The sequence below is a fragment of the Aythya marila genome (genome assembly GCF_965140915.1).
Source record: "Aythya marila genome assembly, chromosome: 7".
In the NCBI taxonomy this organism is placed as follows: Eukaryota; Metazoa; Chordata; class Aves; order Anseriformes; family Anatidae; genus Aythya; species Aythya marila.
In genome coordinates this window covers 33513695-33530976 of record NC_139048.1, presented here as the reverse complement: position 1 = coordinate 33530976, position 17282 = coordinate 33513695, and the positions used below count along the sequence as shown (strand labels likewise).

Sequence of the window (17282 nt, the reverse complement as noted above, 5' to 3'; positions counted from 1 at the left end):
TTTTTTGTTAGTGTTTTTTTTGTGTGTGTGTAAGGATTATATTCTAAATACTGTCATCTTCAAGTGTACCATCTTATAGACACAAGCACACTTCTACAACTTTGAAATCAATTCCATTATCCAAAGTATAGTGCACATATCCCGTTTAAATAAATTAAATCCTCTAACTGACTTCATAGATAAGACTGATATAAGACAAAACACTAGCAATCTGCCTGATCTCTAAAGATCAGTTCTTTATCAATCTACCGGATACTTCCCCTCTCACCCCCCAACTAACTAAAAGCATATGCAGCTTCATAAAGGCCATGAACTCCTCATCTGAACAAGCGTAACAGTGGATCCTGTTTTTCAGGGTACTATCAAGTTAACTTACTTACCATACTCTGCAAGGCTCAAGACTCACCTGAGGCAAAGTGCTCAGATACTACAGGAAAGCTGTGACAAGATCAGTCATACTTTGAAATCTCACTTTTAAATGTAACACTTCTTTCACACACACTATTACTAAAAACAGAACTGGTACTTATCAAAGAGATGAACAATACCAACCCAGCTGTAGGGAACTGCAACAGAAAGGATAAGATTTGTGCGAAAGAAGAACCGGAGATATCAGCACAGAGACAGTCTAAAGGAACACAGTAAGGGAAGTGCTTGCAGAATGGCCCATAAATTAGTAGGTCACCAGGATCCCACTGCATCTACCACCTAGGAGCAACTGCACTGCCATCCAGAACTAGAGACAAAGACTAGAAAGGACTTTCAGACAGGATGGGGACGCTGATATCTGCTAGGTCTAAAAAGGTATGGAAGGACAACCCAGATATGCACATGGGCACCAACCTAAGAACAACCCAGGAGATTTGAGAAGGACCTGACAACCGGTGTCTCTCAGCCTCTGATCTTCACAACAGATCCTGGTCCTAACACCTGGACACAAGCATCATGTGGTCTGACTGCTGGATGTACTTTCTGGACACAACACACATTCTGGCACTTGGCAACAAAGATGGTCACAGCAAGTGTAAAACCTGTTTGTTTCTAGTTTTAATTTCAATCAAATCAAAAATCCATCCTTTAGGGTCTGATCAGGATGTTTGCTACGTCATTGATATAAAGTTACAGAAGTATTTTGTACACAACTTCCTGAGCTTATAAAGTAGTAGTAAGATATACATACTCTTCCCTATTCAAGCATGTCTAACAAAAAAGAAGTAAAACCTCAATTTTATAAGTCTTCTTCTTCTAGGAGATATACTTCAGATTACTTTTTAAAAAAAGCTTTCCCACATACCACTTGTTTATAATATAGTTCTTGAGTCCTCGGTGAAAACCGTATTTAACAGCTGCTATATGAGGAGAAAAGCACTATGAAGACTTCACTTGAGTAACATACACACAGATAAGCAAATTTTAAAAGAAGGTAGAAAGAAAATATGAATTGGTGTATCGATTAAAAAACCCTAACATCTTCAAACCACATTCCTTCTGTTAAGGTAAAGAAAACATGAGCAGGTTGAAATCTCAGTCCCTATCTGATCCTAGCCTTGATATATTTAAGTGATTTCTCAAGCACTCCAGGGGTTAATATGTGATGCTTCAGAAAGACAAAGGTGTATTATACCTCTTCTACTGGTTACGAAACGATGCACAGGGAAGGAAGTTGCCCTCCCATGGCTCTGTTAGTATTCCAGGTCCAAGACCTAGAACAGCAGACTGAAGTCATTCACACCTGCAGTTACAGAAATGGAATTCTATCTTTTTGACAAGGTCAGATATCTGATTTTGCTACAGCTTCCTTGCTGCTTCAGGAAATCACTGCTCTGGCCGTTGCTGTTTCACTGTCTGTAAATATTCTTCTTTTCCACACAAGCATGTAACAGCTGTAAAGCCACAAGTAGTTTAGAAATATTCTGTTATCTCAGCAATTAGCACCAGCAGTTAGTCTAGAAACACATCTTTACACTGATCATCAGGAAAAACTACATGCTTTCTACATCTGTCCAATATACTACCTTAGCTTACTACAGTTGCAAAGCCTGTATGTGCATTACCTACTGTAAGTTGGATTGTGGTACTACTGTCTGGGAAACGAGGCAGATGACCCAAAGAAATGAACTGTCCAGGAAACGAGGCAGATGACCCAAAGAAATGAACTGTTTTCCAGTCATTTCTGGCAAACTAAGCACTGCAGTAACAACTACAGCACACTTCTGTGTACCTTGGCTAACACTACAGTCATTGAATTGGAAAAAGGAACCACAGGAGCAGAAAAAAAGAGAATCTCCACCCATCTTCAGTCCCTCTTTAAAAGCTGACAGCAGCTTTGGCAGCTAGTGCTGACCCGGATGTAGACTTCTCCACGGCATTACTTGTTCTGTGGGCATTTAAGGAAACCTCAGGTGTGGACACTGCTCAACAGCCACTAAGTAGGCCCACTTTGGGGATGAACAGCTGCAGATTTCAGCTGGCAATCTGCAACTGACAGACACATCCTGGAATCCCCAGGCAAGTCACCACTTCTGGTTTTCCACATGCTGCGGGCCTGTATTTCAGTCTTACTGCTCTCAAAACTAAGAAGCAAGTCAAAGCAGTATTTATTTCCATTTGTCATTTACTTTACTACACCTTATTCAGCACCACTCAAGGTTAACTTGAGACTTTCCAGTTGCAGTTCAAATGTTTACTGCCAAAAAATAAAATAACGCTTTCTCATTCAAAATATACTGCACTGAATTCTCGAACAACACAGCTGAGAAAACATAAATGCTAAGATAAACTCTACAACTCTTAATTCTTTTCTGTTCAACTTCATCATCTCTCACATTTTCCTCCTCAGATTTTCCCTTTGCTCCAGAGATGCTCTGAAATCCTTGAACTTGTAAAGCTTGCTTTCACCAATTCACACTCCAGCAGGGTGTCCTGTAAGGTGGAAGCAATTTAATTACATCATCTGCAAGCAAGACTGGAGTAAAGTTTAAACAATTAAATAAAAATTGCTCCTTGATGAGTCCAGTAAACTGCTCATAATGTATCTGTCCCAGTCCACCATATTCGCTCAGCTCAAACCCATGACATACTTTTCCAGAAACTACATCAAAGCTCCTGAACCCTGTTATGGGGTTGAGCAATACTGCGTCACAAATGATTCCCAAACTCACTAGCTACTACAAAGCAGTCTTTTTTCTCATCAACACATTAGACAAGTAGTAGGGCAGTAGAATCATCATCCTCTTAAGGATGTACTTAATCCCATAGTTCCAATTCTTCCTTTGGCAGGAACTCTGCTAGCAAGCTCACTCGATTCCTCATGTCCTGAAGCAGCCTGAATATTAATAATGCGTTTGGCTATGTGGAAAGAGATACAAGAACCAGCAAGCAAGGATGAATAAATACAAACCAAGCATGTAATTTTAGGGATAATATACTTGAATAATAGAAAAAAGATGTGTGATGGCCAGCCTCAAGAAACTAACCAATTAGAATAAGTCTGTCTTAACATGCGAGGAAAAGTTTAACTCAAAAGTAAATTCAAAAAACATGCCAACAACTTTAAGACAACATCCATATTCCCTTTTCACTGACATCAAAAGAAAACTAAAAAAAAAAAACTGCCTTGGACATACAAAAGTTACCAGAATATCCTTTAAATCTTAACCATATCTGGATTTTCCTCTATCAGTCTGAACTACTATTTGTAGGTGAAGGGCAAGAAAACCCATGGCAAGACTTTTGTCTAGAGGTGAAAAGTAGTATTAGAATTTTCTTCCTCTTTCTCACTGATAACCGAATGTAAATAACCCTAAGGGGAAGAGTCCACACAAGCTTTTTTTGTTGTTACTTTTTCAAAGTACTTTGACCATAGTTTCTGGAAGCTGAGAAGCAGCATTCCTTTACTACTATTTTGCTCTCTGTGGCATTACTGGTTAATTGTCTTAATATCAGCACAAACATATTATATATTACTTTAAATCTTTTCAAAATACAGGAAGTGATCCTACAAGAACGATCTATGGATTAAGTTGATGAATATTATGACATTGCTTTCAAAATAAAAAAGTCAACAATTGTAAAATTAGTGCCAAGTACCCTGGAACTAAATAAAAAATACCACAAAGCGGATACCACACCAGCCACTATGACCCCAGTAGTACTCTCAGGTGCTGAATGAAGGTTGAATAGTTACCTGACCAGAAACGAACACACAATGGAAGCCCTAAATTAAGCAAGGCAACTTCTACAGTCCCATTTTAGGGATCCTGAAGCACAAAAATCCCATCTACAACTCAGAGAGCGATGAGAATCCAGAATGAGGACGGACTGGAATTGTTATTATTATGGCCTCCTAAGTACAATGACCCTGATAAGCATGTTGAGAACTCCACAGTCTCCTCACAGAAGATGATCGTGGTTCCAACTAATTAACAAGGGCTACTATAAACATCAGGACTAAATTTCCTTCAGTCTGACAGGTTATTTAATGTAATGTCAAAAAGAGATGTGAGCTCTGACTAAAGGTTTTCCTGCTGTCAAGCTATATACAAGGGCTACCTGAGAACCCAGTGGTGATTTTATTAGCACCTGTTGCAGGCTTTATATCTGCAGCAGAAGTTTTTCCTTCACTATCCACCCTCCTATTTTCACAAGCCCTGGAATCTCTGATCTGCTTTATGTGATGAAAATCAGGCAATGGGTTCAAAGAAGAGGCTGAAGTGTACACAAAGTATCTGCATAATGCTTCAGCAGGAAATTATACTAAAATTTTGATATTTAAAGTCTTTATTCAAATTAATTTCTTCAATTCAATAAACTTTACACTCTTTGAATGTTGTAGCTTAGCTCTGCACTTTTCTGTAAAAGGTTAATTTAATTGTTTACTATTGCTACCTCGTTTAGCTGTTGCAAGCAAACAGATTTATAACAAGAGTATTTATGGAACGAGTAATGGTATTAAAAGTGCTTGATACCTGATTTTTAAGATCTAGTATAATTAATACATCTTGATAGTGTTTCTTTGCAACAGCACTTAGCATCCTTGTATCCTTTCTGGTATCCCAAGGAAAGTTTGAGCACTAGACAAGTTTGAGCTTGTTTGGCTCAGTCTGAGGTTTTGGTTCAAGTCACTAAGTTGGATCTGAAGCATCCTGGTTTAGGACTTGACATAAGCCAGATCCTTGAAAAGCAAACAGATACCGTAGGTGGACAAAATTCACTCAAAGTTTAACAGGATTCCCTTGATACAGCTGGGAATCTCAATCTGCACCATGAAAATTAACAGCCTGTCAACTAAACAAGAGGCCAGGTCACAAAAACATGATATCATAAATATGCAATGCAAAGTACTTCATTTGCTTACAACTGGACTTGTGGGAGGAAACATTAAGTATGAAGTACAAAGTCTTATTTCTGGTAATAACCACATAATGCCCACAAACAAAGAGGTGTGGGAGGCAGCAGGTAATGCTTCAATTTGCCAGTGATGCTATTTGACAAACCACATACCTGCAGTGTCACCTGCATGGGCACCCAGCTAAGACAGGAAGCTGACATGGCCTGCTGCGCTTCCTTGACTCCACAGAATCATCTACGTTGGAAAAGACCTCCAAGATCATCGAGTCCAACCTCTGACCTAACACTAACCAGTCCCCCACTAAACCATATCCCTGAGCTCTACATCTAAACGTCTTTTCAAGACCTCCAGGGATGGTGACTCCACCACTTCCCTGGGCAGCCTGTTCCAATGCCTCACAACCCTTTTGGTAAAGTTCTTCCTAACATCCAACCTAAACCTCCCCTGGCTCAGCTTTAGCCTGTTCCCCCTCGTCCTGTCACCAGGCACGTGGGAGAACAGACCAACCCCCACCTCGCTACAGCCTCCCTTGAGGTACCTATAGAGAGCGATAAGGTTGCCCCTGAGCCTCCTCTTCTCCAGGCTGAACAAGCCCAGCTCCCTTAGCCACTCCTCATAGGACTTGCTCTCCAGACCCCTCACCAGCTTGGTCGCCCTTCTCTGGACTTGCTCGAGCACCTCCATGTCCTTCTTGTAGCGAGGGGCCCAAAACTGAACACAGTACTCGAGGTGCGGCCTCACCAGAGCCGAGTACAGGGGAACAATCACTTCCCATTGCTCTCAGTATGGGCCTCGCTCACCTTTAGGGCCAGTGCTGCAAAAGCCAGTTCATTATTTGATATAAAAAGGAGGAATGACTCACAGAAGTTAAACAGAGTTTGCCGTTCAAAATTTCAATCTTCTGTATTGCAGGGCAGCAAAATAGCACTGAACTGTTTTGTTCATCTGTTAAATCTCTTTTAATATTGATGAATTAAGGAAGAAAAGCAAATTTAGTTTCCATTCTGACACAAGGAAGCAGTTCATTAAAAAAGCCTTCCTGTTTCAATATATACTGCTACTTTAGAAGACTAAATAACACTAAATAGACTATTTTATATCACCAGGAGATATGGCTGGAAAAATAGTCAAAAACCTCTCTAAAATTCCAATTACTAAATGCAGACATTTATGAAAGATAGTTCTCAATATTTTGCTGTAATGGAATGGGCAAGGTGCCTATTTGTGGATGTTTATGGAGAGTGTCACACCGCCTCCTTCATTCAGGAAATGTCATAATTTTGCTCTCATTTTAGGAGGGTCTGAAGACATGCATTTTGATGATAAAGCAGATACTGTTTGCTTTGCATGCGCTTCCTTTTATCTGCCTCCAGGGAAGTTATAAAATAAATTTCTCTGGATCAGAATGATCTGTGCATGCTTGAGATACAAATAATTGTTGATCAGACAAGCTATTCTGCATTATATTGACTTCATTACTTTACTACCAATAAATAATTTGCCAAGAGAAACTGAACTTCCAAGTTCTTTTTCACTAATCCAGAATTTGCCCTCCAAGATTAACACTCACAGAAGGAAATTTCACAGTGTCACTCCTGTATTACTCTCTTATAAAGCACTGCACTTCAATGTAAGTGTTGCCGTAGCAGCAGAACAATTATAACTACTCAGAAGAAAATTCAGAAATGCTTTTTTCATGATCAGCTCAAAGACAGGCTACCACAATGGAGTCCTAGGTCCCTGACTAGAGCATGCAGACGGCTACATAGTCCAAATAAATAAGTAAAAGCAGCCAGCTACTAATATCCCACCTTGCAACCTTCTCAAAATACTTTTCAAACCTCATCATCACCAGACATAACACTGATTTCTCACACTTGGTTGTACTTGTGGGAACTGCATGCATTCCACATTGACCCATTGTACAAATAACATCTGCATCATAGTTATCCCTAAGCTCTATTCTTAAGCTTTCTTCATGGGGAAATAACCGCACAGCTTTACAGTGATTTTGATGAAAAAACAATAAATAGCATCTTCCATAACATTTATGTTAAAACAATCCAGAGAAGTTCTACCTTACTTAGAGCAAGCCCTATCCATTCAAAGTAAGCCCTGTTTTTTTCAATTCCCCTCCCCTTATACCTGGGTTGCACCAACAGTCTGTATAAAGCTTATGCAAACTCATGCAAGTTATGGAAGTCAAGCCAAACACCTTAACCAGAAGAATGGGTTGCCTCTCTTCTTTTATGCCACCATAATGTTTCTCCTCTGCTCACAACATTTTTAATGCTGATGGATACCCTGCAGGGAAGGGAGGAACAGGCAGTACCATACCGCCAGTGCCCAAGTTCCCAAGTTGCTTCTCATCTGTAGCCCTTCTTTTCCTGGTAATAGTTTTAAATAACTATAAGCAAACATTTTACAAAGATTGCACTGTCTGAGGTGTTTGTGAGAAGTATGAAGACTTAAACAGTTCATCTACAAGCACGACAAGACAAGGAAGGAGGTAAACAAAACATGCTGGCTCAGCCTGAAGTGAAATAGATAAGAGAAAGACAGACTGCCAATGCACTTTGAATGAAACAGTCAGAACTTGTTACTGTCTTGCTGTTCTCCCTTGATCAATAAATTCAAGCAGTTCCATTAGTCTCTTAATTCACTTAATTAGATATTGAGCATCACTAACCATAATGAATGGTGCTGGTAATGCAGCTCTGAATTCAAGAGTGAGATCTGTGAAATTGCCCTTTGTCTGACTACACTTTGCACAACTCAGTTTTGATTAGACTTCCAACTCCAACCTAAGTAAGGGAAATCCCATGTGGACAACTATTTAAACAGGCAAAACTTGTTTAAAGAAACCGACTGTTCTCATCACTGTGATGCACTTCATTTTCTCAGTCCAGTTTAATTAAAATAAGCATTTGTACTGCACCATTATACTCTTATTAGGCTAAAAATTCCACAAATGGCTATAAACGTGCTATGCTCAAATACTGAAGCTTTGTGCTGACTCTGACATGCTTTATTTTATATCCTCTTTGCTGGGTGGAGATTTCAGAGAATTAAATAAAGAACCAAAATTATTACTACTTTATTAGTGAAATTTCATAAAAGATTCTCATGTACACAATGGTATGGTGTGGGACATTTTTTCATTTGGAGTGAAATTCTTGACAGGTTTATCAAATTCTTCCAACTAAGCTGACTAAGTGTACACTTTAAAGGCAGCACTTTGGTATTTTTGTGACTAAAATTAGGGTTTTCATCATTACATTCTGCTTAACAGTAAGATTTTATTACATAAAATTAAAAAATGGTCCCAAGTCTGAGCAAGGTGTTTGAGAGACATGGACGCACTGGAAAGAGTCCAACATAGGGCCACAAAGATGACTACGGGACTTCAACAAGGAAAGACTGTGAGAGATGCGACTTCAGCCAAGAAATGAAAAGGCTCCGGGGGGATCTCTTCAATGTCTGTAATACCTGAAGGAAGGGTGCAACGAGGACAGTCAGGTTCTTTTCAGTGGTGCCCAGTGCCAGGACAAGAGGCAATGGGCACACAAGAGGTTCCTTCTAAACATCAGAAGCACTTCTGTGCTGGGGAGGTGACTGAGCACTGGCACAGGCTGCCCAGAGTGGTTGTGGAGGTTCCCTTGTTGGAGATAGTCAAAAGCCACCTCGACATGGCCCTGATGAACCTGCTGTGGGTGGCCCTGCTTGAGCATGGGTTGGCCCAGACGGACCCAGAGATCCCTGCCAGCCCCAACCATTCTGTGAGTCTGCACAGATAGCACAATAGTTTTAAAAGCTACCAACTGGAAGTAGCTGAGGTTCATCTTTTTTCTTAGGCACATTTAGAATGGCAGATGTGACAGGTAACACTAGAAGAGCCTTTATCTAACAGCTAGTCACATTGTCATTGTTTCCTTGCTATTCTTGTTCTAAGATTACAGAGGAAATTGAAGTCTGAAAACCCAGACTGTACTGTCAGTAAAAGTAAGCAAGTTTTTAAATGTTTTGAATGACAGTGCTGCAATTAACCAGATTTACTGAATGAGCAAGACTAAAAACTTTCAGCACTTTGATAAATGGGTTTAAAAAATAACATACATAAATAATGCCCTATTAAATATTTCACATTGAATGAGATTTAATTAATATTCTACAGAGATCTTTCGTAATGCTGGATTACCTTCTTTCATTTTATATATACAAACAAAAAAAAATCCCTGGTTAGAGTTTTCATTTCATTATTATAATTCAATTATTTTTTATTTTCCCCATTTTTTAAGTTAATTTTGGCTCAGTCCTTTAAACATCTTGATTTTATGACAATTACAGAGCTCAGAGACATGGAAATAAAAAAGCAATTAAAATTCTAATCTCTTCTCAAAGGATTAATAACAGCTGTAACATTCTTGTCTCTGTGAAGAGAAGGATAAAATGGTCTGAGCATTAAGCATTAAAACCTTATAAGAAATTCAAAGGGAAACTGCTAATGACTTTTTTTTTTTTAAAAAAAAAAAGAAAGCTGATATTCAAGTCATATGAACCTGTAGACACTGAGAACATCAGACTTGATACAGCAAATACGAAGTATTTTCTGTGCTACGGCCACTGAATATAATGCCTTTTTACTGGAGCAAGCCTACACTGAAGAAAAAAAGGAATTCCTAAGGGAGTTCTGACTGACAATTATCGAAGTTAAGAACTCCAAAAAGAGCAAAATTAAGAATCATTAAGTACTTCAGTTTTATTTAAATCTGGCTCAGTTGGTTGGCATTTAAAAGCTCTTACCATTTGAAGGTGGTTCGGTAGCATACATTGAAGTTACCTCTAAGTCTTCCAAATCTTCTAAATCTAATCTAAACCTACTTGTAAATCTTCTAAGTCCGTTTCCTAATTAGATGTCAACATAAAAAGAAACCATTACAACTAATACCACTGTTGGTATGTTCAACAGCCAGAGCAGAGACCAAATAAGCACAGAAATGTACCATCTTCCCAGGACTAGGGTGAGTCCTTTTACACAGGCATTTTGGAGTGTTATGCCACACTAATTTATTATGATAAGACTTAGGTGAGGAATTTAGTTCTTACTCCTATTAAAAGAACTAAATTAAAGTATAGAAGAGAAAGATAACTTAATTGTAATCCTTACAGTGTTGGAGTTTCTCTGAATGATTCTTTGCATTCTTTTGATTTCCAATTATAGTTGGTTCTCATTTTCAAACGAAAATCAAGAAGTGAATTATAGGGTTGTTTAGAAATACTGAAACTCCAGGAAAGAAAACAGCTCAATTTTAGTTCTCTTATATAAAACATACTCAAAGCATTTTAGAAGGGTGCATCTAGCATAATGAAAACACATACATAAAAATGGAATGGCAACCAATGAAAAATATCATTTAATTTTTTTTTTTTTCCACAAGCAGTACCAAAGACACGGCACCGTCTTATAGCTGGAGAATTTCACATGTATATAACAACATAAACTTTTCTGCAAGACAGTACTCATTTAGCCTGTGCTCATTTAGCAATTGTCCAAGCTGGATGTTTCAAATGAAGCACTGAAATCCACGAAACATTGCTTTATTATGAAATACTGTAGAATGAAGCAACACTTCTTCCTATCTTGATTGGGAGATAAATTTTGATCCCCCATCCTCAAACAACTACAATTAAGTCACTGCATCCTCTTGTGGCAATGAGGTACTGTTCAAAGCAGTGGTACTGACTAACAGCCTCCATTCTGAAGCATTATGAAAACAATCGAACTTTGATTTTTTTAAGCAGTCTATCACTCATTACTGAAGATGCTAGAAAAAAAAAAAAAAAAGGAGCAGGAGTAGAATATTTCCTTGCTCTTCCCAGACAATACACACACCAGACAGAGTGCAATAAGCAGCCAGAGAAGAAACTGAGTAGCATTTTGGGAGTCAGAGGCACAATCTGGTAATGTTGAAGTCACAAGGAAAACTATGGTTGACACTAAAGGAACTCACATTTAAGTAGACAGGAAAGTATTCTGATGTTGAATTGTGAACAGAGTTGTGGTTATTTTGCCTAATTAAGTAATGGTAACAAACATGGGTTAGTTTTATAAGGGAAAAGAAGAATGGGACTAACATTTGTGTACAGAGTGCCAGGAAAATAAAAGATGACCCAGTTAGTTAAGTCAACTTCTACTCACCACAGTCAGATGTTCCAGTAAGTATGCCACATCAACCATATCTGCCAGAATAAGAAGCCGTGTGACAGCTGTAAGAAGAGATCGTGCTGCTTGGACAACAGCCTGCCTCTTAGGAAGATAGCAGGGATCACTGGTAAATGCCTCTGCTGATACCTTCAAGGCTTGACCTGCAAAATGAAGACAAATTTACTTAGATTATATTGAAAAACTCTGGAAAAAATAGTTAAAACTCAGTAAGTTATCTGGCAACTCACAACTATTAACAAAAAATCTGGTATATTTTTCTTGCCTTCATGCCTTGGAGTGAAGGTCAATTACTGTAGATCAGCAGAATATGCTTCATTCTGAATGATGTTGCCTTTCTGTTCTTCTGAATCATTTAATTCTGAAATAACTCCTTTGGAAATCACCATGAATCTTAACTGTACACAACAAGGCCAGGGGCTCTGGGTTAAACTGCTCTAGTCCCTGCTTTTTATACCATTACATACTTTGCTCTCCTTACTGTTAAATAATTCTGGGTCACAGAAGAGAGTCATATACTACCTTTCTCATTATAAATAAAAGTTAATAGAATGAAAATCTTATATACCCAAACATCTGACACCAACATAAAATATATTAAATCTAAGCAATGAGGCTAGCAACTATGACAAGTAGATAATAACATACAGCTCTACAACATGAAGTTTCCCAAACCAGATTTAAATGCACATCATGTTCCTGTCAGCATTCAGTCTTCGAAGAAAATAAAACCCCACACAAACCATTCAAAGGTCTTGGGATAGCACATAAACATCCAAATTCTCCCCCTCCTGTCTTCTTCATTAAATAGATCATTTAATTCAATTCCATGTATGTCCAAAATTAAATAATTGCTAGTAAGTAGCAAGAAAAATATTGATCTTAAATTAACTCTATGCACACCACAAACCTTATCTTCTATTGTCCCAATACCCACGCCTTTCATTAAGCTTTGAAAAATCGAGACCAGACCACCTTCTCATCATTGACATCCAGCTCTTACTGAATACTCCAGTGACTGCACAGCATGCCAAATGAAGCGAGAAGCCACAACGCAGCACAAACAGGTGAATATTTAATACATACCCTCCTACTCAGACACATTTGTGTCAACTGCCTTAGGCAGCTCCCAACTTAGTTGGTTTGTTTCTACGGATCCAGCTCCTCGCCACAACACTTCAAATGCATTGAGAAGAAAACCCAAACACATTTTGGATGTTGTTGTCATGAGTGTGCCAACGGTCTCAAATTTGGGAAATGTGGTTCTCAGCACTGCAACAGGTTTATTTGTTTTCCTGCTTCTCTTTTTTTTCCCCCATTTGTAAGTATCTCAATGTTCTTTGCGTGCTGAAGAAGTCCCTAAGCTACTACTTTGTTTCAGGAAGAAAAGGGTAAGAGTTGGAACTGAAACATCTAAAACATCCTTTATGTTTAAAATAGTAGTCCTATTTGCAAGACACGCAAATTTACCTGCTTTTTTTTTTACTATTAATTTGTAAGAAAAGGTATCCTAGAGAGCACTACCACACAACACTTTAGTCCCACAGGACTCGTAAAGCACATGGCTTCAGGCCATGCTTACAACTCATTTCACATCCATTTCAACTATTTTCTTCTTTTTGCACTACACAGGCATGAGTCAATAGTTAGACTACATGGACATTTGCAATACAGAATTACTCCAGCCAAGGTTGAAATTGAGTGGTGTCAGTCACATGGAACTTTATTCAGGTTGGATCTAATTCACCACTGACAAATGAGTGAGCAAAATCAGAAGGATCTGAAACACAAACCCCTAGAACAAGCTGGCCATAAGCTGGGACAACCAGATGAACAAGTATAAGATGCTGAAGGGACCACGATCCCAAAATACAGTTCCGATGCAGTCTAGGAAGAGAGGAACTATGAATATACAAGCAGCAGGAAATGACAGCTCCAACACCAAGACGTAAGAAATTTCTTAAAATGCTGTAGACAGCATGACAGTTCAATGCAATTTAATCCATTTTATTGTAAATCCCATCAAGCAGATTTCTTCCCTAATTATATTTGTCACAAACAATGAAACACAAGTGACAGAGTGCTAATTTAGTAGCATAAATAGGGAAGCAAAAAGATGAAGTATTCATAGGATTTCAGCTATTTCAGACATTCAAGGGAAAAGAAATTGAGAAGACTGAAGTCAGGATACATCTTAACTACGTAATTAATGGAAATCAGATACCTCCAAGGCACAGCATAGCACACACAGATAGATGATTCCTAAAGTAAACAGTGTTACTACCATAAGCTGATCAGCTACTGACTGCTGCTGTCAAATGTTATTTGTGCATATGCATACCAAAAATGAAAAAAATAAGTCTATGCTCAGGCACAGGGAAAGGTGAAAATACTGCTCAGCCGCAAGTTTCGTTTGTTTTGTTTTTTAAGTACACCCATGCACTTTCTCTAGCACCAAAAAAAAAAAAAAAAAAAAAAAAAAAAAAAATTACTTGAAAATACCTTTACAAATAAGTGAGCCTGCCAGCAAACTGCTGACTAAGGTACACCTAAGGTACACACATCTGCTGGGCTGCTAGTCAAGGGCAGGCTGTCTGTACAGAGACTTGCAGTAATGCCACTTCCTGCAGTTGGTGAGCACCCCTTGGAGATAGTGCTCCAGATGATGCTCAGGCAACAGCTAAATGCTCTTCCTTGTTTTAGACAAAACCATCAAAATAATGCTTTCTTGTTTTACTTCTTTGAATTTATTTTCTTTCTTCTATTTAACCCTAAACATCACATCCTTCTATTTTTACATCTAGCTTTCTCCTTTGGTTTGCAGCACTGTGAAATCCACATGGAATGCAGTGAATCAGACATCATTCTTGTGTCCTCCCACAAGGAGGTATTGCTGCCAAGAAAGTCCTGTCACCCACTCCCATGAAGCACGCCCTTAAGGCTGGTGGATTTACAGTCCCCAATAAACACAGCTGTCAAACGGAGCCCATGAACTAAAGGAAGAAGGGAAGCAGGTACTGGAGCCAGTAAAAGGAGAGGATTTCAAATCTGATATTCCCTGGGATAGGAAAACACATTAAGCATCAAAACATGTTCTTCCATGCTCAGTTTTCCAACAGGTAGATTCGCAGCAAGTGTGGTTTTCTGTGTTTTTAAAATACTATTGAATGATGTTTTTGTTTATGTAACAGTAATTACCATGTGTTTGGGGACCATAAAAATACGAACTTCTTCCAGCTACATCTAAAACAGGGATCAGTCTTCTGGCTATTAAACTCAGATGAATAAATACCTGTATGACTGCTGCTGTCTGCATATCTTGTAGCAGCAGGTCTTTCAGTAGTGATTCCTCTCTAAGTACTTCAAAAGCCATTTGTCATTAGGAGTTCTAGTCTCAAACGAGAAAAATCAGTGGCTTATACTAACAACTGAAAACTTACAAACCTTGATTTACACTAGCATTCTGCTTATGCCTGCAGAAACCAGAGAAGGCTAGGAATCAGCATCACATCAGAACATGAAACTCACACCTTCTAAAAAGAAAAGATGAAAAAATATTCCTGGGCCATATGATCACCTGTTCTGCTCCCCCAGATATCATCTTTATCTGCTACAGTCAGGCAGCTGAAACTAGCACCAACAGTGTCAAAGCCAAGCAGATGGATACCTCCTGCATATTCTAAATATTCAATACCATGATAAATCACCTTGTCGCAATGTCTTACAGTAGATATTACAGGACATTTTTCTCCTGCCAGAGGCTCTTACCCCACTGTATTCTGTTGTATTGCAACTATTTTACTGCTGTATATTAGGAAGTTCTACTTCCACATTTCATACTGCTCTTCCTAATGTGTAATCAAAGCTACCACACACACCCCCCACATGCCTTACACCAACCTCTTCATTTCCCTTTTCATACTCGGGGACATCCGAGCCCAGTGACGGAGCTGGCAGAAGCTTTTCTGCTAGGGTACACTGAACAAGTGTACACCACAGATGATTTTGAAGCCACTTTTCTAAATTCTGCTTCCAAGAATCAAAGTCCCCAAGATGCAAGGCATACATGTACCTCTTAATGTAGGATGAAAAAGCAAAACCCATTAACTTTTTTTTTTTTTTGGGGGGGGTGGGGGCGGGAGGGGTAAGAATACAGTATAACAGAAGTCAGCGTTATCCCCTTTCTTTGGTAAATACCCTTACAGTGCCCTCCCCATTTTTTCTCTTTTTTTTTTTTTTTCCTTAATCTGTGAATGGTAGTTTATTCTCTGCCAATGTGATGCTTCCCTTTTTGCTGTCAAAGGAAACTAAATATGGACATTTGAAAGGTGTGTCCCATCCCCACTACACACCATTTCCTCCTGGAAGGTAACTGAAAGCTCAAAATACAAGTCTAACAAGTAACATGCTTTCAATCCACTATGTGTGATGTAAGGCTTATCTAGGAACACACTTGAGACACGATAACAGCTAAACCCATGTAACACTGACACTGCAATAGATGGAAACAACAGAGGCAACAACTGTTGTGTCTCTGACCATATATAGTCAGTAAGCAATGGCAATAAATACCAAACATTTCAGTTACGCCTGTACAACTGCTTGAAAAGTATAATAGAATCGCACCTTAATGTAAATGCAAGTATGACACTGGAATTTAACATAAATTCCTAAGACAGTGTTTCTCCGTATAAATTGCATCACTGTTTTGTCTTAAAATTGATTAAGCTTAAGAATTGGGACACTGATTAAAGCCTGATGTTTAATGTCAGAAGTGTTCATGTCTGAACTTACAGGTGTCAATTATTTTACAATTAATTTACAACATAGTATGGAGTCAGAAGGCAATTGTCTGAAATGCAGTAAACATGAAATCCAATGGCAAGTTTTTTTTTCTGAATATTTATAGTTGGTATTAATACATTATTTTAGAATAAAAATATGGACATGAGTGCTCTGTAACAAAGCTGCACCAAACCAGATCACCAGGAAATCCTGGCAGTTACCAGACTACTGGACTCCTGTGTGATGCAGACTATCAACAGCCTACACAGGCCTGCCTTGTGACTTGTTTAATGAATCACCGAATCACCTAGGTTGGAAGAGACCTCCAAGATCACCAAGTCCAACCTCTGACCTAACACTAACAAGTCCCCCACTAAACCATATCCCTGAGCTCTACATCTAAACGTCTTTTCAAGACCTTCAGGGGTGGTGACTCCACCACTTCCCTGGGCAGCCCATCCCAATGCCTGACAACCCTTTCGGTAAAGAATTTCTTCCTAATATCCAAACTAAACCTCCCCTGCTGCAACTTTAGCCCATTCCCCCCCAAAAGAAGCACTCACACAACCCCTGAGAATCGGCAAGAGCTGTTTATTGCTGGGACATCTTGCAGACAAGCCTGCGGGATGTCCGTGGTGTTTGGTGGCTCCAAGCTAATGCTTGCGTTGGAGCCTAAGCAACGAGTAGAGGGCTCGCTGGGCACTCTTGCGATGCTGTTGGTGCTCTTGGATGGCAGAGCACAAAGACATGCTGCAGTAGTCCCAGGCCTGTCCTGGCAGAGGTGGATCCACTTCCATCCGTTCCTCCACATCTGGTCCAGCTCCATGGGCTCCACGGTGTTGGGCAGAAGGCTAAGCCAGTCCTTGCCCGGGACTGCCCAAACGGGATGCCTTCCGTCCGGGATGTTTTCTGGCCAGGGTGCTC

At 39.2% G+C, this 17282-nt stretch overlaps 1 protein-coding gene across 2 annotated transcripts in view; it reads right to left on the bottom strand.

Moving 5' to 3' along the window:
- Positions 1 to 17282, bottom strand: part of CTNNA3 (catenin alpha 3) — a 464394-nt gene that overhangs the window by 426869 nt on the left and 20243 nt on the right. For both annotated transcript variants that reach the window (XM_082765467.1, XM_082765468.1), the window contains exon 4: positions 11550 to 11716. In XM_082765467.1, coding sequence (XP_082621593.1) covers positions 11550 to 11716 — 167 coding nt within the window. The remainder of the gene's footprint in view (positions 1 to 11549; positions 11717 to 17282) is intronic.